Source organism: Prinia subflava, chromosome 15, assembly GCF_021018805.1.
Source record: "Prinia subflava isolate CZ2003 ecotype Zambia chromosome 15, Cam_Psub_1.2, whole genome shotgun sequence".
Taxonomy (NCBI): Eukaryota; Metazoa; Chordata; class Aves; order Passeriformes; family Cisticolidae; genus Prinia; species Prinia subflava.
The window spans coordinates 16,390,856-16,415,752 of NC_086261.1; the positions used below are offsets into that span (position 1 = coordinate 16,390,856).

The following is a 24,897-nucleotide window of genomic DNA, read 5'->3' on the forward strand; positions in this document are numbered from 1 at the left end:
AGAATGTATAGGAAGTCAGATTTCCTGCAACATTCGGAGGTGAAAAAATTTAAATGACAAAGCCAATGGAGAAGGAAAATGTTATTTTTTCTTCTTCCTCCTTCTGCCCTGTTTAAATTTAAATTTACATTTAATCCTGGTGCTCTGGCAAAGTGTTGTTAATTCCAGTTCAGGGACACTCCCACTGCCCTGTGAGGTGCTCACCCACAGAGCTCTGCCCCATTTTGGGGACCTGGCAGCTTCGAGGGTGTGTCACACCCACTGAGGGCAGACAGACACACGGACCAGGGCACTCCCAGTACCCACCCCCCTGAACTGCTCTGCTCACACTGCAGAACGAGCAGCAGCAGGACCAGGATCAGGCTGAGCATCAGCTTTGCACAGACAGACATGGGAGAAGGGTGTTCCAGGCTTCCCAAGCCGGCTGCTGAAGGATCCTCCAGCAGCAGAGAGCAAATATTGACCCATTTCCATTATTGCACCTCCCAGGAAGGAATTCCACCTGCCAGGACCACTCAGCCTGCTCTGGCACAGCACACAAATCCATGGACTTGGTCAGACAGATCCCCTGCTGAGGAGAACCCTTTACAGCACACGCAAAGAGCTTTGAAATATCCCATCTAATGCTCCAACAAGCTCAGGAACCTTCCTGCCATCACTGGAATTTTCAATGTCATTATTCTAATAACCACAATTTCAATATAATTTTTATTTAATACCCACAACGGAATTTCTGATGGGAGATGTGGTGCAGAAAATACAGAAAATATAATTCATCTCCCTTTTCTTATGTGCAAAGTAAGTTACTATGGGTCAAAGACAGCACAGCACCAGCACGGGGGTGAGACTGCAAAGGGCTGTGGCTGAGAACGTTTTCCATGATTTCTTTCCTTCTGTGACATCTCATTGTCACTATAAATGATATTTCTCAGCAGAAGGCACTTGGTGCCAATACACAGCCCTAGAAGTGCAGAAGCAGAGTTTCATTTCAAGCCACTTTCTTGACTTGGCAAGAAACTTCTGTTAGAACAGAAATTGATGTCAATCCTAAACAAACCCCCAGACACCTAGAACACCTGGAACAGAAGTGAAAGCCCAGAGTTTGCCGTTCCAAGAGGCAGCCAGACAGGGGAGAAGTGGAAGGGGTGAACTCCCGGGCTGTGTCCCAGGTCTCTCACCGTCCAGGTCGCTCTCGAAGGTCTCGGCTGACACCCAGTCGGTGGCGGGGCCGGTGCCGTTGACGGTCATGGCAGCCACGCGGAAGCTGTACTCAGTGCCCCGCTCCAGCCCTGCGGGACACGGCCAGCACACACCTCCATCAGCCCCCCACACACCCACCAGAGCCAGAGCAGCAATCCCCACACCTCCATCAGCCTCCCACACACCCACCAGAGCCAGAGCAGCAATCCCCACACACCCACCAGAGCCAGAGCAGCAATCCCAACACATCCACCAGAGCCAGAGCAGCAATCCCCACACATCCACCAGAGCCAGAGCAGCAATCCCCACACATCCACCAGAGCCAGAGCAGCAATCCCCACACATCCACCAGAGCCAGAGCAGCAATCCCCACACATCCACCAGAGCCAGAGCAGCAATCCCCACACACCCACCAGCCCCCTACAGATCCACCAGCCCAGCAATTCCCACAGATCCACCAGCCCGGCAATTCCCACAGATCCACCAGCCCCCTGCACACCCACCAGCCCAGCAATTCCCATAGATCCATGACCTTGGCAATTCCCACAGATTTATCACCTTGGCAATTCCCACGCATCCATCAGCCCCCTACAGATCCACCAGCCCAGCAATTCCCACACATCCACCACCTTGGCAATTCCCACACATTCACCACCTTGGCAATTCCCACAGATCCCGATTAAATCCCGGGAATCATGGATAACCCAGCCTTCTACCCCTGCTGCCCACACTGGAAAGGACTTGGAGGGCCTGTCTGCAGCCATACTTTAACTTAGGGCTGTTAATTTGTTTAATTAATTTGTTTAATTAATTTGTTTTAGGAACAGGAACACCCCCAGCATCACCAAACCTGGGGGTGGCACAGAGGCAGCAGATGAGCAAACTCACACCCTTGTTTAATGTGTGTAAGAGTCTGTACTACAAAATCAGAGCACTGTGAAAAGGCACCCAAAATTTGATATACTGAACCTCTCCAGCAGGTTTTGTTGCTGGCAAAAATATACTGGAATGACAGGAATATCTCAATTCTGTGAGAAAACTGAGACTTACTAAGTCACAGCTGGAGTTTCTGAGAAACAATCAGAGTATCTTGTTAGAAACTCCTCCAGAGCCTCCCAGTTTCTTCTGAGGATTCATTTACAGAGATTTTGAAGGGAACACGATGTAGTGTTGCTCCTGTTCTCATGCACTGCTTGTTCCCGCTCGACAGAACTGCAGCTCTGGCAGCAACACATGACTGACACTAAGTGATGGACTAGGCTGGATTTTTCAGTGTACAAAAGGATGAAAGGCATTCCCTCTAGAATGTTCCCTGGACGTGAGATGGGATATTCCAGACATGCCCGAGGTCAGGATCCCCAGGGTCCGAGCTGGGTCTGGGGTGCCTGTGCCAACCCTGCCCAGCCCCTGCTCCTCTGCCCTCCTCCTCCACACCTCCATCTCTGCCATTTGGGCACAAATGAGCCCAGAGTCACCTTCTCCAGGCCTTCTATAAACAGTTTATAAGGAATCATCCAGTCCACTTCACACATCCATGGCCAAATCAGGGTTAGGAATCAGGACACCAGGCCCAGGCACCACCTGCAGCCCACACAACCCCAGAGCCCCTCTGGGAGCTGCCTCTGTTTGTCTTCCAAGGCAGGAACCCAAAGGGAGGGTTCCCTAAACACATTCAGGCACCCCAGGGAGGACAGGAACTCAATGGGATCCTGTCCCTGAGCCCCCTAAACACAGCCAGGGCCTCCAGGGAGGACAGGAACTCAATGGGATCCTGTCCCTGAGCCCCCTAAACACAGCCAGGGCCCCCAGGAGGACAGTGCTGCTCACCCTCGATGAGCTGGGAGAGCTGGGTGCCCCCCACGCTCTCGGTGACGTCGCTCTTGCGGGACACTTTGCGGTAGCGGATTTTGTATCCCGTGATTTGCCCGCTGTGGGTGCCGGCAGGAGGGGGCTGCCACTGCAGCAGGATGCTCTGGGGAAGGCAACACAGGAAGGTGCTCAGGAAAAATTCTTTAGGAAAGCTTGGAAACAAATCTCCACACACCATTCCAAAGGCACAACGGCCAGATATTCCATTTTCTCAAGTGACCAAGGCACTCCAGGAGTGTCTGTGTGTGCCACACTGCAAACAACAGTGACAGGGATTCCAGCCCTGATCCTTCAGGGCCTCATTAAATCCCTCCCTTCATTAGCACTGTCACTGCAGCCCACAGCTGGACTGCAGTTTCTCCAAGCCCCACATTCAGATATTCTCTATAAAGAATTTTTATTATTTTATTATTTTTAAAAAATATTTATTATTTTATTAAATATTTAATAATTATTATTTAATTATTCAAAAGCTGCATGGGAGGAAAAAGACCCAAAGCAGCTCCAAAATGTGGCCAATCTAAGACCCCCCAGCCTTTTATTTACCCAGTGCCAGCAGGAAATCCTCCAGTCTTACCTTGGAATTCCGTACCTCCAGCGTTAGATTCTGTGGTGGAGCACTGGGGACTGGAAACATGAAAAGAATTACAACCCCAAACTTTCAGATATTGTATTTCCACACCCAACTACTCTCTGCTCTCATTAGCTGTGGAAGTACAAACCATTCTGTCTAGGGCAGCAAAGGAACCACCAATCCTCCCACAGGTACTTCCTGACACAGAGAATGGCTGAGGAGGGTTCTGTAATTTCATCATGAAGAAAAACCTCTTTATTCAGGTCTTTATTTTCACACCTATCGAAATATGTTTTATATTTAAAAGCCCTTCTCAAACTCTCAGAGGAAGTATCCCATCCAGCTCTTTACCAAGGCAAATCCAATGAAGACACTACTTGATTAGGGGACCCCACGTTTCAATTTCTGGCCTGGATTTTGTCATCCTGATTTTCTGTAACAGGAAACCTCTGAGTCCCCAGGGCCCTGTGACAGTGAGGGGGTGAAGAGCACCTCAGACACTGGGGCTGCCTTTGAACTCCCACTCTTTGCTTGTTCTTCACTCGCTGCTCATGGCAGTGAAATCCAAAAAGGGAGTGGAAGAAAAACCCCTGGGAGCAGGGAATTCCTTGTGGCACCACAGCAAACATTGGCCCCTGGCAGAGCTGAGGCTTCCCTGGCAGGAAGAGGAGGCTCCAATGAAGGACAACGATGGACAAGGAGCACAGGGACAATGAGGGCTGAGCACTGCTCCAGCCTGCAGAATTCCTTTTCCAAATAACTCAGCCCAGTAACATCCCACAGAACGCCCTGAGGGCATGAAGTGGAAGAAGAGTTTGGAAAGGCTCACTGGGATGGGGTAAAACAAACCCCCTCACCCACTACCCTAAAGCAGAAATTGAGAGGAGCAGGATCTGCCTTCCCTTCCTTACCCAGCTGAGCCTGAAATCACCACACCCAGGGATGAAAAGCTTAAGAGAAGCAGCACAGTGAGGAGGAGAGAACACAAAGCCAAGCTTTCTTTGCTTCAGTGCCACCCCTGCCACGGGCAGGGACACCTTCCACTGTCCCAGGGTGCTCCAAGCCCTGTCCAGGCTGGCCTGGGACACTCCAGGGATCCAGGGGCAGCCACAGCTGCTCTGGGCACCTGTGCCAGGGCCTGCCCACCCTCCCAGGGAAGAACAGGGATTTTCTATGGAAAAGCATCTCCTGGAGGGGGACAGCACGTGGAGAGCAGCCAGGCAGGAGCACCAGGACATGCTGGTGCTCAGAGGCTGTGAGGGAAGGGCCTCAGTCAGGCTGTGAGGCTCAGAATCCTCTCCCAGCTGTAATCCCTGATCAGGAATTCCAGGACAGGAGAGGCAATCCTCAGGAGCAGCACATAAACCTGGGTTCAAATGGTAATACCTCAGAGTTATCCCTGCAACGAGGCACTGTAGCAGATTAGGAGCAAAAGCCTACATAAAAATGCAGATGCTTTGTTAAATCAGGGCTAAAGGAAGCTTAGGGAGAAATCTCTGCAGGGAACATGGAGATTGCTCCTGGACACCACAACAGCAAAACATGGGAGGAAAATGTGCATCATTTCAGAAAGATTTGAGAGCTTGCCAGGGGTATGAGACTGTAAGAAGCAAGATGACATCCTTCAGAGAGCTTCAGAAAGTGAGTGCCTATAGGTGCAGTGTGAAAACTGAAGTTAGAGAAGAAAGAACTCCAGGAAAACTTAAAAATGACATTTTAACTAATAATAAATTCTTCTTCAACCCAGGACCTGGCAGCCCTTCGGAGAAATCAGTGAGCAAACGGTCAGGTAGGGCAGAAAAAGACAAAGGTGAGGCCACACAAGGAGGGGAAGGGGAAGGGGAAGGGGAAGGGGAAGGGGAAGGGGAAGGGGAAGGGGAAGGGGAAGGGGAAGGGGAAGGGGAAGGGGAAGGGGAAGGGGAAGGGGAAGGGGAAGGGGAAGGGGAAGGGGAAGGGGAAGGGGAAGGGGAAGGGAGAGGTTTCCTTGACAGCCTTCCAAAGGATTCCTACGGTCTCTCCAGCTGAAGCGTCAGTGTAAGGGACTATGGAAGAGTCAGACACAGGGAACAGCAGCCTCTTGCCAGGGCCACGTGTCCATCCAGAATTCCATCCAGAAATTCTCAAGGAACTGGGGAATGAAACAGCTGCAGGACTTCTGTAACCTCTCCCTCAAGTTTATCTTGATACTGGAGCTGGCAAAGTGGTGTCAACATTGAAATGGGACCACTCAAACTCCACCTGCTGGGTCAGAAACTTCCACCAAATCAACTGAAGTAACAATAAAGCACAAAATTGAGAGGGCAGGAGCTAGAATGAGAGCAGAACAGGGATTCCTCCCTCTTTCAAGGGAAATCCCTTCAATTTTAAGCAATGAGGGGTGGGAGGGAAGTGCTTGCCAGAGAAGGAGCTGGTTTGAAAGAAAGGCCAGAGCAGGAAGGGACGGGTGGAAATGAGCTGGGGACATCCCAGGGTGTGATCTGTGGTAAAGAACTGCACAAAGACCTAGGGATGACTCCTCTTGGTGCTCAGAAGAACCCAAGAAGTTCCTCAAATGCAACTAATGCCTCACTTACACCTTTGATACCATTTCAGTCCCCTCTACCGGGTTTTTAAAACAAAGGAGAGAAGGAACCTGGAGAAAAGTCCAGAAAAGGGCACTAAAGGTTGAATCAGCTTCCACAGGAGAAATGGGTAACCACTCCTCTGCCTTTGGAAAATGGATGAACCAGGGAGACCACGGTGCACAGAATGAGGAGTGGGAGAGAGGAACAATCAGTGGCCACTGAGTATTCCCTGCTTCAGGAGCACAGCCCCAGGCAACGAGTGACCCAACACAGAGCAGGGGCAGAACAGACAGAAAGGGGGATGATTCAGAGGAAATTTATCTGTGGAACCTTTGCCCACTTGATGTTGTGGATAAAAGCTGGTGTGGCTTCAAGAAGATGCTGACAGGGTCTCATGGAAGAGGAATTGAATTAGCAAATGCACAGAAACCACTGCAAAGCCAGGAAGTGCCCCAGAGAGAGCTTGGGACAGAGAGAGTTTGGGACAGTATTCCCCTCTGCTTCTGGGGAGAGGATTCCAGGCTCTGCTCCCTTTCCCTCGGAGTGTTCCTCTATATAAACTTCTAACAAATACAAGTTATCACTAACTCTGATCACTCTGCAGTTGCTCATGGATCTCTGCTCACATCACCTCTTTATCTGCCTTGTAAAAAACACTGACCTCACATGTGCTCTCACCACTCTGCAATGGATTTAACGATGTCTGTGCTGGAGTGCAAACACAGGAACCCAATTAAAATAAAACCACTCTAAAATCAAGAGTCTTGCTCATAAGTGAGAGAACCTAGGAAATAATTTGGAGTTTATGCCTTCAGTGTATTTTTTTCCTGTCCACGCTCAATGTAGTCTCAATAACCCATGAAATAAATGGCTGATGCTGGAATGAAGGACACCATTGTTCTGGAATCCCAGATCCTTCTGCAGGTGTAGCAACTTCCCTTCACCCCATCCTGGAAGCCCTCCGGGGGGATTCTGACCACGAGCAGCCACACGCAACAACGCACACAGCCCACAAAGGCCTGGTTAAAGATCCACGTGTGGGACATTGCCAGGTCCCCCCAGGGCAGCCCCGACCCGCCGAGCGGCGTTACCGTCTGACAGCGTGCGCGCCACGACGTCGTGGGTGGAGACGCCGGGGCCGTGCTTGTTGTAGGCCACCACACGGAAGCTGTACTCGGTGAACTTCTTCAGCCCGGTGACCGTGTGTGACAGCCCCGCCACGTCCACGTCCTGCCAACGACACCCCGGGGTCAGCTCTGCAGGGCCAGAGCTCCTGCATGACCCACAGCAGGACAGACACCCCTGTGACACCCCGGGGTCAGCTCTGCAGGGCCAGAGCTCCTGCATGACCCACGGCAGGACAGACATCCCTGTGACACCCCCGGGATCAGCTCCGCAGGGCCAGAGCTCCTGCACGACCCACGGCAGGACAGACACCCCCATGACACCCCGGGGTCAGCTCCAGCGGCACTGCAGAGCTCCTGCACCCATGGCAGGACAGACACCCCTGTGACACCCCTGGGGTGCCTGGGTCAGCTCCACAGGGCCAGAGCTCCTGCTCCTGCACCCACGGCAGGACAGACACCCCTGTGACACCCCGGGGTCAGCTCTGCAGGGCCAGAGCTCCTGCTCCTGCACCCACGGCAGGACAGACACCCCTGTGACACCCCCGGGATCAGCTCCGCAGGGCCAGAGCTCCTGCATGACCCACAGCAGGACAGACACCCCCATGACACCCCCAGGGCGGGATGGGTCAGCTCCAGCAGCACTGCAGGGCTCCTGCACCCACGGCAGGACAGACATCCCCAATGACACCCCCGGGCAGGCTGGGTCAGCTCCAGCAGCACCACAGGGCTCCTGCATGACCCACGGCAGGACAGACATCCCCAATGACACCCCTGGGGTGCCTGGGTCAGCTCCAGCAGCACTGCAGGGCTCCTGCACGACCCACGGCGGGACAGACACCCCTGTGACACCCTCAGGCACAGCCAGGGCTGGGGAGGATGCCAGCTCCGAGCTCCCAGGAGAAAATTCTCCCTGTCCTACTTAAATCCTAACACAGACACTGCTCCTGGACATGAAAAGGGCCCCAGAAACTCTCAAACCCATCGTATCACTGTAACTGAAATACTGGGATGAAGAAGTACAAAAGGCCATATTTAAAAATGATGTAAAAAATATTTAAAAGTTAAGAAAAATATTTTTCCCTTTGCTTTTTAAAGCTGGAATGATGCTGATATGCATTCAGATGGGAATGTGGCTGTGAGGACTGGGATTAATCCTCGTTCTCAGGTGAGAGCTCGTACTTCTACAGAACACTCTGAATGCTTCAGTGGAATGAATACTAAGAAAATTAAACTAATTGGAAGCTCAGCGATATCAAAAGATCAATCGCAGGGTCCAAGAACTCAAGAAAGTTTGGATTAGGGATCATGCCAACATCAGTATTTAGCCTGAACTGCTAAAACCCAGCCCATAACTCTGTGCAAGCATCTTCAATATCATCTGCCCCAGAACAGCTCAGCAATGACATGGCTGCTCCCTGCCTTCTCCTCTCATATGATGGAATCCCCAAAAACCACTTGATGTTGACAAATATCAAAACAGGGCATCACCAGTAAAATGGGTTTCATTCCCACCCAGGCACAAACACTTCATGCTGGAATTCTGACTTTAAGTATTTCCCACATCTGAGGTGAAGGGATTTCAGGCTGTCAGCAAAGCAGACCCCTCCCAAGGTGTCTGCAGCAGGCCCGTACCTGCTCCGTGTGCTGCCCCTTCTCCATGTAGTAGAGTTTGTAGTTCTGGATGTCCCCGTTGCCCGAGAGCGGCGTCTCCCAGGTGACGGTGACGGAGGTGGGGGAGCTGGAGAAGGCGCGGATGTTGGGAGCGGGGCCGGGCAGCTGGACTGCAACACAAGAGGAGCTCTGTTAGTCTGAGCCTGGAGCTCCCTTAGTCTGAGCCTGGAGCTCCCTTAGTCCCCAGCCCGGAGCTCCCTTAGTCCTGAGTCTGGAGCTCCCTTAGTCCCCAGCCTGGAGCTCCCTTAGTCCCCAGCCTGGAGCTCCCTTAGTCCCCAGCCTGGAGCTCCCTTAGTCCCCAGCCTGGAGCTCCCTTAGTCCCCAGCCTGGAGCTCCCTTAGTCCCCAGCCTGGAGCTCCCTTAGTCCCCGGTCTGGAGCTCCCTTAGTCCCGAGCCTGGAGCTCCGTTAGGCTGAGCCTGGCCTGCCCACCCCGGCCAGCAGCCCAGGAAAAGGGGGGATTTTCCCCACTGTGATGTTCCACACGGATCCATTGCAGGGTGGAAAAGTGGGACCAGATTTCCAAAGGTGATCCTGCTCCCTGGGTCCCTTTTGTCTAGAACGACCCTAACAAGTAACTTGGCATTTGCCTGGTGTTTTCTCCTTTTCAGTTAACGATCATTTATAAGTATTTCTGTTATAACAGTTTAGAGAATTAAGCAAGGAATGTCCCACCAGTTCTTAATGGTGACAATAAATCCCACAATCCCACCGACCTGGAAAATCTTTGGAAACTGTGGTCGGCAAGTACAACTTTTAAAAAGCATCAGATTCGGGGAAAAGTTGCGAATAGGGATAATAAAAAATAAGCTCAGTATCGATCCCAAAGTGAGGAAAACCCCAGGAATACCCTGGCTCACCCTCGGGCTGCGTTGCCACCTTGAGCGGTGCCGAGCTCTCACCGGGGCCGTGCCTGTTCTGGGCCACAACCCGGAACACATAAACGGTCTCTGGCATCAGGTTCTGGATCATCACCTGGGTCTCTCCAGGACGACTCGTGTTTTCCACACGTTCCCTTTGGGAAACAAAAGGGTTGGGCACAGACACCACCACGGATTAGTAAGTGAGGAGTAGCTGCTCCTGCGGCGCGTCCCGGCTGAACGTACCCGGTGTGCAAACGGGATTTACACGGTGCTCCTGCACAACACCACAGGCGTGTGCCAGCAGTGCTGCTGACAAACTGCTCCCAATTCTGCAACTTCCCTTTGCACAAAACCCAACGCGCTGAAGGAACAGAATAAATTACACTTGACACCCACAAACTCGGCGTGGTTTCTTTGTTACTCCCGTGACAGCAAGTGATAATTCACAGTGACAGTTTATCCTACAGCTCAGGAGCCAGCACAGAAACTATTTTAGCAGCACACACAGTCTGGCGAGATTTGGGGCATTCCTGTTAATACTGTGGGGATTTTTCAAAGGAGCTCTTTTAACTTGTTCCTCTACCTCCAGCCTCGCTCCTCAGTGTGTGTGATCTGCTCTCGGCTCCTTGCTGATGTTTGGATTCGATTGAACACCCAGGGCACGGCCGTGGCACTGACACTGCTTCCACACAGAGCGGAGGCAAAGCGGCTTCTGTTGGACCCCAGGGAAAATTCTGACCTCCAGCAATGCCTGGAGACAGATCCAGGCCACCAGAGCCACCCAGAGAAGGAACACCTTGGCATGGGAGGGGCACCTCTGTCACCCAGCTCCTGTGAGGGGCACCCGAAGGGGCACTGCTGCTGCCCAGTGACCTCCAGAGAACCCCGGCACCGGAACGCGGCGCTCCCCCCGAGGCTCTGCCAAACACCTTCCAGGAAACTCCACCTGCTCTTATCAGGACTGAGGGGGAGATAAGCACAGCAATCATTAAACCAAGGGCAGCCTTTATCCAAGGCACTGCCGGGCACTGAGCTGGCTCAAGCTGTGCCTGGGTAACGCTGTCTGTCCTTCCCCGGGAAGGAGCTCCCTGCTCCCTGGGGATGCCAAAACTCCAAAAGCAGCAATCAGGAACTTCCCACTGAGCAAACGCAGGGGCCTGTGCCTGCTCTGGGCTCCCTCCTGCCCCTCTGGCCCCACTGACACCTGTTCAACATTTCTGACAGGAACTAGGGTAGAACCATCCCAGACTCCCCCTCCTCCCTTCCAGCCACTCTGTTCTGTTTTTTATCAGGGAAATATGATCCCTAAACCCCCATTTTTAATCTATTTCTTTTTACATCCACCGGTGTGGTTGATTTAGCAGAACTTGGCTGAAAACATTCCGAAATCCCTGTTGGTTTCTGCACTACTAAACTGTAACTGCGAGAGGGGAACAATGCACTCTCTGTAACTAAATATCTATTTAAACCCATTTTCTAGAATGTTCCCCTTCATAAGCCCAGCTAAAATGGCACTGCATAAATAGCTTCATTTATTTCAGCTTTTTGTTAATTTTCATTGCTATTTTTTCCACTTTGAGCACAACATTTTCTTTAAAACGTTTCCAAGTGGAGTTTCCTTTAAGACATGCTGTAGCTACAAGGATGGGATCTGAGAGCCCAGCCTAAGTGCCAATGGATTCACAGCTGTGGGATAACATCCAGCTCCCATTAACATGCAAAATATAACATTTTCTGCCTCAAGTGGAAGTGCACTCCCTGATTTCATCTGGGAAAAAATGGTAATCAGCAAACCAAGGTTATTATTTAAAATTAGACAAAGAAAAAAAAAGAATTATTTTACTGGAAAAACAACATTTACCAAAAATAAATAGACATGTCCCAGTATTGCAGCTTTTCAGTAATAACCAGGAATGTGGCTTCACAACAGTGTGGTAAAAACAGGGAGAGATTAATCTAATTAAGTGCTGAGTGAATCCTTCCTTTATGGCGATTCCTGCAGAGCCTGGAGCACCTTTTCCAACGTGCTCAGGTTGGGATAACAGGCACCAAGCAGATGGGCCCCAGGAATAACTGCATTACCCTGCAGATGGTTCTGCCTGCTCCATGATTCCACTCTAATCCCCAATTAAGGAGCTCTGGAAACCCCAGTGAAGGCTCACAGGAACTCTCAAGCAGCCAAGGGAAGAGCCTGGCTGGGAATGCCAAGGTTGAAGCTGCACTTACACCCAAGGAAGCCCCTCTGGGGAGGTGCTGGGGAGTGGATGCTGTGTGTGCCAGCCGTGCCAGCTGTGGGGCTGGCAGGGGGCTCCAGAGGCACTCTCAGTGTCATTACACACAATTAAACTCCATTTGCTGTGTCTGAAGCACACCACAGTGAACTGTGAGTTCAGCAGTGTTGGAACATCCCACATGTGTAATTTACCACCTCAGACCAGCAATGAGCCATTATTTCTTTTATTTTTCTCCAAGTCTGTAAGTCTGAGGTTCTTCCGCCTGAGTGCTTGTCCAAAGTTCCCAGAATTAAACCTCCCTGCAGCACTTTGAAATTCTCACACCCTTTCCAGGGAACTGCCTTGAGTGTGAAATAAATAAATACCTGCCATGGGGATGAAATGACCTTGCAGCTGTGTGAGACAGTAACTTCCATCTGCTCAGACTCCCCCCAGGGGTGACAGGAAAGCCCTGGGACACCCCTTCCTCCCCAGGTCACTGCCTCCTCTCTCATGTCACCAGGCCAAGGTGGGACAGGTGACACTGTGCAGCCCCTGAAGCAGAAATGTCCCCTCCATTGCTACTTCTGCACTTTGAAATGCTCCACTTGGAATCACTGAATGGGTTAGAATAGAAATGAAAAGTAATCCAGTGCCATCCCTGCCATGGGCACGGACACCTTCCACTGTCCCAGGGTGCTCCAGGCTCTGTCCAGCCTGGCCTTGGGCACTGCCAGGGATCCAGGGGCAGCCACAGCTGCTCTGGGCACCTGTGCCAGGACCTCACCACCCTCACAGGGAACAATTCCATCCCAATATCCCATCTAACCCTGCCTCTGGCAGTTTAAAACCACTGCCCCTTGTCCTGGCACTACCTGCCTGTACAGAAAGTCCCTCTCTTTTTTTATAAGCCTCCTTCAGGCCCTGCCAGGGGCTCTGAGCTCTCCCTGGAGCCTTCTCTCCTCCAGGTGAGCACCCCCAGCTCTCCAGCCTGGCTCAGAGCAGAGGGGCTCCACCCTCAGAGCAGCTCCGTGCCCTCCCCTGGCCTGGCTCCAGCAGTTCCAGGTCCCTCCTGTGCTGGGCCCCAGGGCTGAGGCTGCTCTGCAGGTGGGGTCTCACCTGAGGGGCACAGGGACAGCACAGAGGGGCAGAGGGACAGCACAGAGGGGCACAGGGACAGAGCACAGAGGGGCACAGGGGCAGAGCACAGAGGGGCACAGGGACAGAGCACAGAGGGGCACAGGGACAGAATCCCTCCTCAGGTAAGTGCAAGGGGCAGAGGTGAGGAGGCACTGCCCTGCTCCCGGGCCTCCTGAGCAGGGGAGAACTGAAGGCAGCCGGCCCCTCGGCCCCTCAGGGGATTTGGGTGTTCCTGCACACTTCCTGCTACCCCAGGCTGCTCCCAGTCACATCCAACCTGAACACCTTGGGTATTACCAAATTAGGGAAGTAAGAGAAAAACAACATTTGTGAGGCCAATAAAATGTTACTAATTGCCTCAATTAATTGCCATGAGCCTGGACAAGATTCCTTATCCACAGGATTAAGGAAGAGTGGGAAATCCCCTCTGGAGTGTTTTCTGTTTCAAATGACTTTGTGTCTCACACTCTCATCAATAAGGTGACAGATAATTTCCCCCTGAGTAATAAATCTGATAAACTAATTTGCAATTAATTAAGCATTGCTCCAAATGAATGTTCACTTCAGCTTCCTCAAACTTATCACGACTTGGGGCTGTAATTCAGAGCAGCAGATCCCATCAGGAAGGAGAAGGGGTAGATTGGTATCATCTATTGGGATACTGTGTCAAAATTATGATTGTGAGGCATTCAGCAGATTTGTGTTTATGGCAATTCCTAGGAGGGAACTGGTATTTAGCACTGACCACGGTGTTTAACCAACACCCACCACACAGCTGTCCCTGCAAGGAGAGGGCATTGCAGGGCTTCCAAGCCTCCTGTGCCTCCTGCTCCAGCACAGCTCCCAGGGGATGTTCCTGAGCCTCCTGAGGAGCTGTGACAGTCCTGCTGCTCTGTCCCCAACAGGCTGCTAAAGGCAGGTAGCAACTTTTGATGCAGGTAGCACCAGAACTAGATTTGAGTCACTTTGACTTGGCAATTTGACCTTATAAATACGACAGCTGGACAGACTTCTGGGATGGACCTGGACACCTTGCCCGTGAATGGATGTCTGTGTCCTCACTGAAACAAAGTGTGGCAGCTCTCTGCAGGCTCTGGGGTGATGGTGCAGTGTTGTAGTGGAAATAAAACCAGCTTGGAAGGGTTTGCAGTCAATCCAAGCGTGCTCAAACACCGCCTGTGAAACTCCTGGGGTGGGAGGGAGGGGAACACAACACTCCTGGAGCCCTGGAAAGGGCTGCCAGAGGAGAGAGAGGGCTGAATGCAAACACACAATACTCTTATTAAGTTTAAAACCTTCTACTATCTTGCTAGGCATATTTTTCTGCAGTCTTAAGGTCTATCTTAGCTAAGCCTAAAAACTCAAACTATTGTTTCATGTCCTTGCTTGCTGTACTATTGTAACTTTTCACCCTTTCAAGCTTTGCAGCTACAGCTAATTCTAAATTCTCCTGCTCTTTCTGTTTCTGGGGCCTGCTTTCACAGCTTCTCCAAGTCTTCTCACCTTTAGTATTTCCCACAATTTCTCCTCTCAGTACAACCACAGAGAAACTCTCCTAACTTTGTCACTTATTAACTACCTTGTGCTATATAACTCTACTACAACAGATGTTTTTTCATCTAGCAAAACAGAGTTACAAGTTTTGTACACAAAGGCACATCAGCAAAATTTAAAATCTCTCACTGCCTAATGTATTTGGGTTTGTTTGTTTAAGGCACCTCTCTTGCTTGCTTTTTTACATCACAGCAGTTTTAAATGTGGTCTATTCCAAGGATATAGGTCAAATCTGATAGGAGTTCCTATTTCTTGTTCTAATAAGTCTCATTTGTTCTAAGGTTTAATTCAAAGACTTCATCCATGTCCATATTTGCATCCACCATGTCTGTAAGATGTTGACACCTTTCTGTGATTCCATTTCCTACATCCCTCCACCTCACAGGCTTTGGTTCCCTGTGACCATTCTGGCTTCTTTTCCTCTGCCAAGGTCTGGATTGATACCTGGGAAATGCAGGTTTGGAGTTCAGACTTGGATGTTTGTTATTTCTTATCTTGTACAGGCTCACAAGCCATGAGCTCCAACAGCAAGCTAGTAAATGAGGTAAAATTGAATGCCTCTGACTCTTTCCGAGGTTAATTAAGTGATAATTACCCAATTAGAAGGTGACACCTATGTAATTTATGCTTTTGACCCAATAATGACCACCCAAAGCCTGCAATGTGGACCTTTTTCACCCAGTTACAAAAAAACCACCTAAACCCATGAAGAAGGAGGAGGAGGAAGGTGAAGAAGAAGGACCCAGACAACACCCAAAGCCCTCTCTCAGAGTCCAGAACATCCCTCTGGCAGCCCTGGAGGGTTTGGAGACCGGACAGGGGGTCTGGGATCTGTACAGGGGGGTCAGCCAGCCTCACCCAGAGCCCAGGAGGGCACTGCCTCTGACCCCTGGCCATGGCAGTGAATGCCCACAGTGTGTGAAGAATCACAAGCTGAGAGAATTCAAAATAAGCAGTAGCTAGTTTATCACAGAGTGTAAATGTAGAATCTGGGATTTTTAGTGTATGGCCTTGAAGAGGCACGATGGAGGAACTCGGGAGTGGTCCTGTCCTCCTTGTTCTTGTTCTTTTCCCCATTTTCTGCTGAGTTGTATCACAAGGATTGGTTTAGAGTAGAAATGACATGTTAACATGGGTAGTAAGTATTGGCAAAATTTTGTAAATAAAAAGTACATTATGGATGGTGTTTGGGTCAGATAATGGTAGAAAGGGTCTGGGACCCTCTGACCTGCCCAGTCCCCCCCATGTCCTGCTCTGCTGGGGACGCCCTGCAGAGCTGAGACAGAACTGAGAGATGATGGAGAATAAACAACCTTGGGAACACGGACTGGGGACTCAGCCTGGCTGCTCTGGCTCTGGTGTGAGACCTTTTGGGCAAGGGAAGCTCGAAAGCCTGATTGCCTCAGGGAACAGCAACCCCGAGGAGAATCTCAGGGAACAGCAACCCTGAGAGAAAACCTTATTACCTCAGGAACAGCAACCCTGAGAGCCCTCCATCTTGACTCACACGTATCACTACACACTAAAATCTCAAATCTGAGTTTCCAGAACTCCAGCAAAGCCCGGCAGTGCCCGCAGAGCCCCTTTACCTGTTGATGCCCTCCTTGGTGTAGAAGATGGAGTAGGTGAGGTTGTCTCCCTGCGGGTCGGAGGCCGGCGGGCGCCACGTGAGCCGGATGAAGCGGGTGGACACCAGGGTGGCCACGACGTCGCGCGGGGCGGAGGGCAGGGGTCCCGCTGCGGCTGGTGCTAGATGGTCATTAGTGGCACTGGTCAGTGAAGTGGGAGGTAATGTTGGGATGGCAACATCTTGGCATGTGCAAACATTGGGGAACATGGAGGGCAAACATCACCACGGGGTAAAAAAAAAGAAAAAAAAAGAGAACAGAAAAAAAAAACGTAAAAGAAATAAACAAAACCACGATGGGAAAACAGAAGAAAATGAACACACAAAAAAGGCCATTAAACTGAAGGCTGACATGCAGGCAGAGGTAACTACTGACCACTAATGGGGAGTACAGGACACGGCACTGTCAGGCAAGCATTCCAAATCTCCACTGTAATGGAAGTGGCAGGGGAGGGGAGGGTGGAACCGGGGTAAAATAGACCTCAGGAGAGGACAGCAGCAGCAAAGCACAGTGTCACTGTCTGTGAGCACAGGTAACGCCACACGTGTGACAGCCAAACCCCAACCTCTGCTGATTACTCCAATACACACCCTGACCCCTTCTACTGCAGCTCATTAGCATGCACAATTCAATTAACGATTCTGAACTGTAACAAACTGACAGGTGAATACACAGAACCGCTTTCAGTGCAGACTCATCCGGTCAGACCCTGCAGTCACTTCACACAAAGCTGCTTCCTGACCAGCGGGGTCCTGCTGCTGCCCATGGCACTGCAATCACAGCCCTTCCCCACTGTTTTCCTGCCATCAGTGCTCCTGCTCTGTCCCACAACACCCATTTCATCATTCACAGTGACTCCAACAAGCAGGAACAATTGTTGCTCTGGATTATACCCACGCTCTCCAAAGTCTTAGCCTCACTCATGTCTTCCTGTGTTGCTACTCCAAGGCAGGATAAATCCAGGGATTATTGCATTAAAAGGTTGGTGATTTAACAGCACAGGCTGAGCCATAGGAAGAGCCACTCTCCAAATCCTATTAAAGCAATCCAGCCAGTAAATGTAACAGTGAGATTCTGAGCAGCTGGACCCCAATTACCAGCGAGTATTCCAAGCAGCACTATTAGTAACAAACCCCCAAAGCTCAGGATACACAGAATTTTTCTGCATTCTTAACTATTTACCAAGCTTAAGCCACCTGATGACATTTTCCTCATGGGAATCCATGCTGCCAAATTAATTTATTTTTTCATTAATTATGGAAACTAACTAAAACTGTTCTGCCTTTCCACAGAAAGAAATTCAGGACTAGAAGAGCTGTTGTTGAGCTGCAGAATCTCCACCAGAACATGTGGAGTTGTGTTCTGACACACCATGAGAAAACCTCCCCAAAAAACCTGACTGAAGGAGAAAAAGCTGTCTGAATTACCAGTCCTTCAGGGAAAACACTGAGGAGTTTTCCATCAGCAACAACATGATTTGAAATTGTCCAAGCCCCTCATCAACCCCAGCATCAGTCTGGGAGGTCCTCAATTGGTAGAACTCTCATTTTTCCTGTTCTCTTTCTTGGACAGGTCCTGACAGAGACCTAAGAACCAGCCACGGGTTTTTATCAGCTTTGCACACTGTAACACCAGTCTGTGGGCAGAACTGGGAGACAGATTCCCACAGCCAGGAACGTTTTGGCATTCCAAATACAGATCACAGAGAGACACATACTCCAGGGTATCTCCTTAATTATCTCTTCCACACTCTAATAGCTAAAGATCCCAATTAAGTGCTCTCCAGCAGCCCCTCCTGATCAATACATGACACTATTAATTTCACATTCATTGCAAAATCTATTTTTATCTAACCCCCCCTTTTTTATGTCCCATAATTGGATTTCTTGCAGGAATGCACCATTTTTGGCTCTTCTGGCCTCAGCCAGGGCCCCACTCCCCCAGGGAGCCCCTTGCTGTTGCAGATCCCTCAGGAGAGCCCTGAATGGGGCCAGGGCATCTCCCAAAGCATCTCCCTGCTCCTGAATCACATTCCAGTGCTGATCCAGTACCACACCAGGCTCTCCCTGTGTTTAAATCCCAGCCCTTCTCACCAGCTCCCCTGGACTGCAGATTTCTCACTGCACCCCACAAACTCTTCCTCAGTGCTCCCACTGAGGGACAGGGGATGGAACTGCAGAACTCTCCCTGGTGCCCACTGCTGTCAGCACTTTCCCCAGTGTCCTGCTTCATTTCCAGTTCACTTCTGTCAGAGTCTGAACATCCCTCTGGCTGCCCTGGAGGGTTTGGAGACCGGACAGGGGGTCTGGGATCTGTACAGGGGGGTCAGAGCCTCACACAGAGCCCAGGAGGACACTGCCTCTGACCCCTGGCCATGGCAGTGAATGCCCACAGTGTGTGAAGAATCACAAGCTGAGAGAATTCAAAATAAGCAGTAGCTAGTTTATCACAGAGTGTAAATGTAGAATCCAGGATTTTTAGTGTATGGCCTTGAAGAGGCACGATGGAGGAATTGGGGAGTGGTCCTATCCTCCTTGTTCTTGTTCTCATTCCCATTTTCTGCTGAGTTGGATCACAAGGATTGGTTTAGAGTAGAAATTACATGTTAACATGGGTAGTAGGTATTGGTAAAATTCTGTAAATAAAAAGTTCATTGTGGACGGTGGTTGGGTCAGGGAATGGTACAAAGGGTCCGGGACCCTCTGACCCGCCCAGTCCCCCCCGTGTCCTGCTCTGCTGGGGACGCCCTGCAGAGCTGAGACAGAACTGAGAGATGATGGAGAATAAACAACCTTGGAAAAATGCACTCACAAAAATTCCAAACACTCATCCTTGGGTTTCTCTTACCTGTCTTGGCAACACTGTCAGGTGATCTCCTTCAGATTACAAGGTATTGATGCAAAATCCACCCCTTACCCATCGTTAAAATTCATTCCGTTGAGTTGAAGTGGAATATTCTTAAAATTCATCTGCTCACTCTAAACCCATCCCCACACACTCCTGTGTTTTTCTCCCATACCATGAAATGGATCCATCTTTTCTCAAGTGATGTGCACACAGAGCTGATGGGGCTGGGAGAGCTGCCAGGACTTCCCAGGGAACAGACACCCAGTTCTATCCTGGTTCTATCTGAGCCTTCTCAGACCAGGAATGTTCCTTCCCACAGCGTTCCAGAACAGTCACAGCCAACAGAACCCCAATGACACCTGAAAAATCAGCTGTGAGCCAGAGAGAGCAGCAAGGACCTGAAACCCTGCACAGGAGGGGAGCAGGGCCAGGACTCCCCCAAACACTGCACTTAAACACTTGTGGGACTGCCACGGGCTGGGGGATGTACCCCAAAGTCAAGGGATTTCCTTCTTTTTTCCAGTATTTCCTACAAATGCCTCAATGCTGTTGCAGAGGCTTCATCCCCAGCTGGGTGAGCAGAGCTGTGTTAATGAGCAATTACACCCAAATTAGCTCTAACACCAGGCAGGGAATGGCTCTGTCACTCCCAGCTTTCAGCACTATGAAAGAAGCAACCCGAATCTCTTCTTTCTAACATCTCCTTTATCACTTCTTAAACAGTAACTCCAGCTCTGGACTGTTCTCTGAGGTTATTCCTACACAGCTTCCCATCAATCTCATTTTTTAAAAAGCACATTCAGCAAGTGACTCGTGGTTTGCACATAATTCATGTCCTGCTATGGAGTAACTGGGACCAGAGGGATGCTGAGCTCCCAAACAACTCCAGGCAGCAGAGTTCCACTCCTGCCCACTGCAGGCCAGGCAGCAATTCCCAGCAACATGAGGAGCAGAAATTTTGAACTTTGCCCTAGAAAAGAACAGTTTTCCCCACATCCCACAGCATTCCAAGACACGGGAATCTGTGTTTGTGCTGCTCAGGTGTGACACCAACAGTGCCAGGCAAGGCAGCCCCGAGGAATCCCAGGGATGCGGGGTGAGAGGACATTCCAGATGCTAATCCTCAAGCCCTTCTATCAAGCTGCCCTCCCCAGGGCTCCTTCTGAGCAGACATCAAATACTGCAACTGTTTTATCAAAATACTTTGCAGGGTGTGCAAACACCCACATGGGTTTGGACTCGACTCAATCAGTCACAAGGTTTTAATTGCCCCAGCACTGGGCTGGTGACGTCCAAGAGGTGAAGGTGTCCATGGGGTGGGGGCACTGGTGTGATCCCATCTTTTCATCTGGTGGGAAAACCCTGGGATAACAAAGAGATGGAGCATGTCCAGAGAGCTGCTCCAGAGCCACCACCCAGGGGGCCCAGGAGATCTTTTCCAAACAACTCGGCCACACCTGAAAACCCCTCACTGAAACGCTCGGGTTGTTATGAAATCACTGGAAACACTTTCCACATTGTTCCTGCCCCCTCCGGTTCACATTTCCCATTCCCTGCCTTCCCCCCTCCGGAAGCTGTTGGCATATCCAGGCTTCCTCCTGTTTGGCTACAACATTCCAGTGGTACCACTGGCTCCAACACAACAGGAATGTTATCTGCTCCAGCCTTATCTGACACTCCAGTCCCCTGGGAACCTGGCTGGCACTGCCACCACCTGCCCTGAAGGGCTGGAAACGAAGGGATTCAGATCCAGAAACACCTGAAGAACTGGTTTAGAGTCGTATTCAGGCTCTTTGGCCATATCCAAGTATTTGTAAGTCCTTGTTACAGCCCCTGGCTGAGGAGAGTGCTGGGGATTTCGGAAGCAGGAGAGGCAGCTGAGAGTGGTCCAAATTCTCAGCTCCAGATGTTCCTGGAGCCCAGTGCCTGCACTGGTGAGCTCTGAAGCAGCTCCCACCCCAGACACCAGGAGGGACCCGAGTGCATCCCCCGGGCCAGCCCGGAGATCCAGGACTCTGCACCCATGGACCCATGGAGGGGGAGATGGACCCAGCACGTGGAGAGCCAGAAGGACCTTCCCAGTGGGAATCACTCATGGGGACAGTGACGAACAGGGGCACAGTTAATACACCCAGGAGAAGAGAAACCCCTCCTTGGAAGGACTTCAGGGTGGATTCTAGAGATTGGAAATAACCTTTGAAACATCACTTCAGCAACTGAGATCTACTACAGCTAAAAATAGCCAATAACTATTTTGGCAAAAAACCTGTTGGGAAAAGAAAAAGTTACCTAGGACATTCAGATCTCAATACCTCTAATATTTTAACTGTATTCCCTAAGAAAAAAAAACCTCAGAGGCACCAAAATGTTTACTTTTGATGTGGGGTATTCATATAAACTGTGTACTCAATAATTTTCCCATAAATCCATTTAACTGATTCCAGAGAGGTAATAAAGACTTTAAAACTTTTTCTTTTAGCGAATGCACTGTTCTAAATTTGAACTTTGGTTCGAAGTGTCCCAATGGAAGGATTCGACTTGGATCAGGATTAAGCAGCTGTGATGCTGCAGAGTCAAATCCCACTGACTTCATTATGTGCATCATATTTAAAAATAACAGCAGCATTTGGCTGCAGTGCAGCAATAAGCATGAAATAACAAAATTAGTAAGTTCACACTACACACCACCCTTCAAAATCTTGGTTTCTCGCCTATTTTTCATCTGTGCATTTACCTGTATCCAACTGTTGTCCTTGTTCAAATGTTTAAAACATAAATTTCCAACAGAAGGGATCACCCTGTTAATCCCAGCTGTTCCCTGAGTGATACCACACTCAAAGAAAGCCACGTTACCTGGCCCAAACAATTTCTCTGAGCACAAACAGCCACAGTGCTGAATTTGGTCTCACCAGATCAGCTGTCATAATGGAATTAACTCCTTCCCTTGGAAAAACTCATTTAAAGGAATCTCTGGGACTCCTGTTCCTCCACAAATTGGTGCAAAACTGGAACAGAGACTGAACAAATGTGGAAAGAGAGGGTGGAAAGTAATTTCTGCTTTATAGAATGAGCATAAATGTCCTGGATCTGAATCCTGAATGTCCTGAATCCCGAGTTCCAACGATAGCCACCATCACCCCTATTCCCCTGGTGCAAGACACAGATCCACGTCTGTTGACATAAAACCTCCTCCAAATTTAGGATTTTGTACACTTAATTACCCTTCATGAGCTAATTTAAACTGCAGGACTTTGTGTGTGATTTTGGAAATGTGCCAGAAAGACAAACACAACACCTTGAGGGAAGCACAGCTGGACACGGAGCCACTGAGCAGGGCATCCTTTGGGAATTATCCCTGCAGGAACCACAGAGCCACTGACCAGGGCATCCTTTGGGATTTACCCCTTTAGGAACCACAGAGCCACTGACCAGGGCAGCCTTTGGGAAATAAAACCTGCAGGAACCACAGAGCCACTGACCAGGGCATCCTTTGGGAATGAAACCTGCAGGAACCACAGAGCCACTGACCAGGGCATCCTTTGGGAATTACAGCAGGAACCACAGAGCCACTGACCAGGGCATCCTTTGGGAATTACACCTGCAGGAACCACAGGAAATGTGGAGCACAGGGATCCAGGAGCTGACCCCACACAAGCATTTCCCTGGATCATCTCACTCAAGGGAGAGGTTTGAGGACAAGAACCTGACTCAACACTTGGAATAAATTTTGTTCCTCGCACACTTAAGAACCCAAACTCAACCCCCACCCCAAAGAACAGACCCTCCCCCTCAAATATCTTTCATTTACCTCATAAATGAAACAGAGATGCTTCCTTATTTATTTCTCAATGTTGACACATTTAGCCTGGAGCAGGCAAAATGCCTTAGTTTTAATTTTTAATTGCCTTAGATTAATTTACATCACCATTGGGAGTGAGAGCTGTTATTTACTCTTCACTCAATGTACAGTGCTGTAAAAAACCCCCCCAAAATCCAGAACAAGCGAGTGTTTAACTGCCCCTCAGTGATTCTGGATTTCAGGCATTTATCTGGTTCTGTTCTGCACTGTGAACAGACGCTGCTGGGTGCCCAGCAAAGTGGGATATATAAATACAGTGATAAACACATCCTGACTGGGAGCCCGTGTTTTAAGGGAAGTCATAAAAACCCTCCTGATAACGAGCCCTCCTCCCATTCCCGTTTCACCGTGAAATGCTTTGGTGTAGAGGAAACAATTTGATTTTTTCCTGTCTCATAAAACAACCCTCAAAAAGGTGTGACGGCCCCGCTGACGCATTCCAGGGAAACGGAGCAGGAACCCCCTGGATCCAATCACATCCCAGTGCTCCAGGGGAAAGGAAAAAAGCCCTGCAGGGATCTCAGTCACATGAATCAGGTTATTAAAAAAAGGGAAATCAACCAAACACACCTCACCTGTCCCCAAGGAGCTTCAAACTGATTTAAAACACATTTTGTCATTGGAAAGATATTCAAACCATAACACATATTGCAAAATTATGGGTATGACCTTCAAATTCAGTAGTGACTATTCAATATTTTAAAAAAATAAATATTTTTTAACAAGTACTCCTTTAGAAAAAGAATCAAAAACCCTAAACAAAACCCACATATAGAACCCGAGACAGGGAAACTGCCTGGAAGTCCCCCCAAAGAACCCTGGCCAGGGTCTCACTGTAAATATTCATCAGTTGAACTCCTCTGAAGAATTTAAAAAGATCCCCTGAGAGCAGCAGAGCCTGCAAGAGCGTTCTGCAATCTGACTTTAATAATAACAGCAGAGCTGTGACTTTATTCCCAAATAACTCAGCCTTGGAGGGGCAGTGAAGGATAAAACCCCGTGTCCTGTGCAAAGGATTCAGCTCTGCACATCCAGAGAGCTCAGGAGGCTCCTCCAGCCCTGCCAGTCACTCCTGTGGTGCCCTGGGCAGATCCCTTCCCACCTCTCCCTCTGGAATCCCCAGGGATGCTCAGCTGGCACCCTCGAGGGAAGGGCTCAGCAGGGCTGGGAGCTCTGGAATGCTGCAATAATCCCCAATAATGCTGCAGGCAGGCAGAGCAGGACACAGCATCCCTGGAGTGCCCCAGGCCAGGCTGGATGGAGCACCCTGGGACAGTGGAAGGTGTCCCTGCCACAGCAGGGGTGGACGGGATGGGCTCTAAGGTCCCTCCAAACCGCCCTGGGATTGCACAACCACGCCCCGGCTATTCTGGGATGTATTTCCAGAAGAACAGCACAGTAACAGCCTGAACTGAAATAAAGGAACCCGCTGAACACAAACCCTGCTGCTGTTCAAGGCTGCTGCTCCCGGAGCACTGACAAGCCCTGACTCCAATCTGCAAAATTCCCTTTTCACTTTGGGTCTGTCCCATCCCAGTGGTTTGTGTCCCTTTCTCTGCCCCTGCCTAATGCACGTGGCTAAACCCCCTCAAAGCCAGGCAAAAGGGAAGTGATATTTAACTGCTGTGCTGCGCCAAGTGCCTCTGGATGGGACATGCCCTGTCCCTGTCTCTGTCACTGCAGGGGGACAGGGCTGGGGCTCAGTGTCCCCCTGCGTGGCTGCTTTTCTCCAAAACACCTTGGAGATGGGACATCTCCTTCTGCTGGGGAGCTGCTGACACTGAACAGCT

At 50.1% G+C, this 24,897-nt stretch overlaps 1 protein-coding gene across 3 annotated transcripts in view; it reads right to left on the reverse strand.

The window, feature by feature from the left end:
• The window catches only part of NEO1 (neogenin 1), a 171,875-nt gene that overhangs the window by 26,714 nt on the left and 120,264 nt on the right, over positions 1-24,897 (reverse strand). For 2 of the 3 annotated variants that reach the window (XM_063412961.1, XM_063412960.1), the window contains exons 8-14: positions 16,363-16,582; positions 9,864-10,018; positions 8,967-9,115; positions 7,299-7,437; positions 3,647-3,696; positions 3,028-3,172; positions 1,179-1,289 (exon numbers count right to left, since the gene is read on the reverse strand). In XM_063412961.1, the coding sequence (XP_063269031.1) occupies positions 1,179-1,289; positions 3,028-3,172; positions 3,647-3,696; positions 7,299-7,437; positions 8,967-9,115; positions 9,864-10,018; positions 16,363-16,582 (969 nt within the window). The remainder of the gene's footprint in view (positions 1-1,178; positions 1,290-3,027; positions 3,173-3,646; positions 3,697-7,298; positions 7,438-8,966; positions 9,116-9,863; positions 10,019-16,362; positions 16,583-24,897) is intronic. The other variant, XM_063412962.1, reaches the window with a different exon arrangement.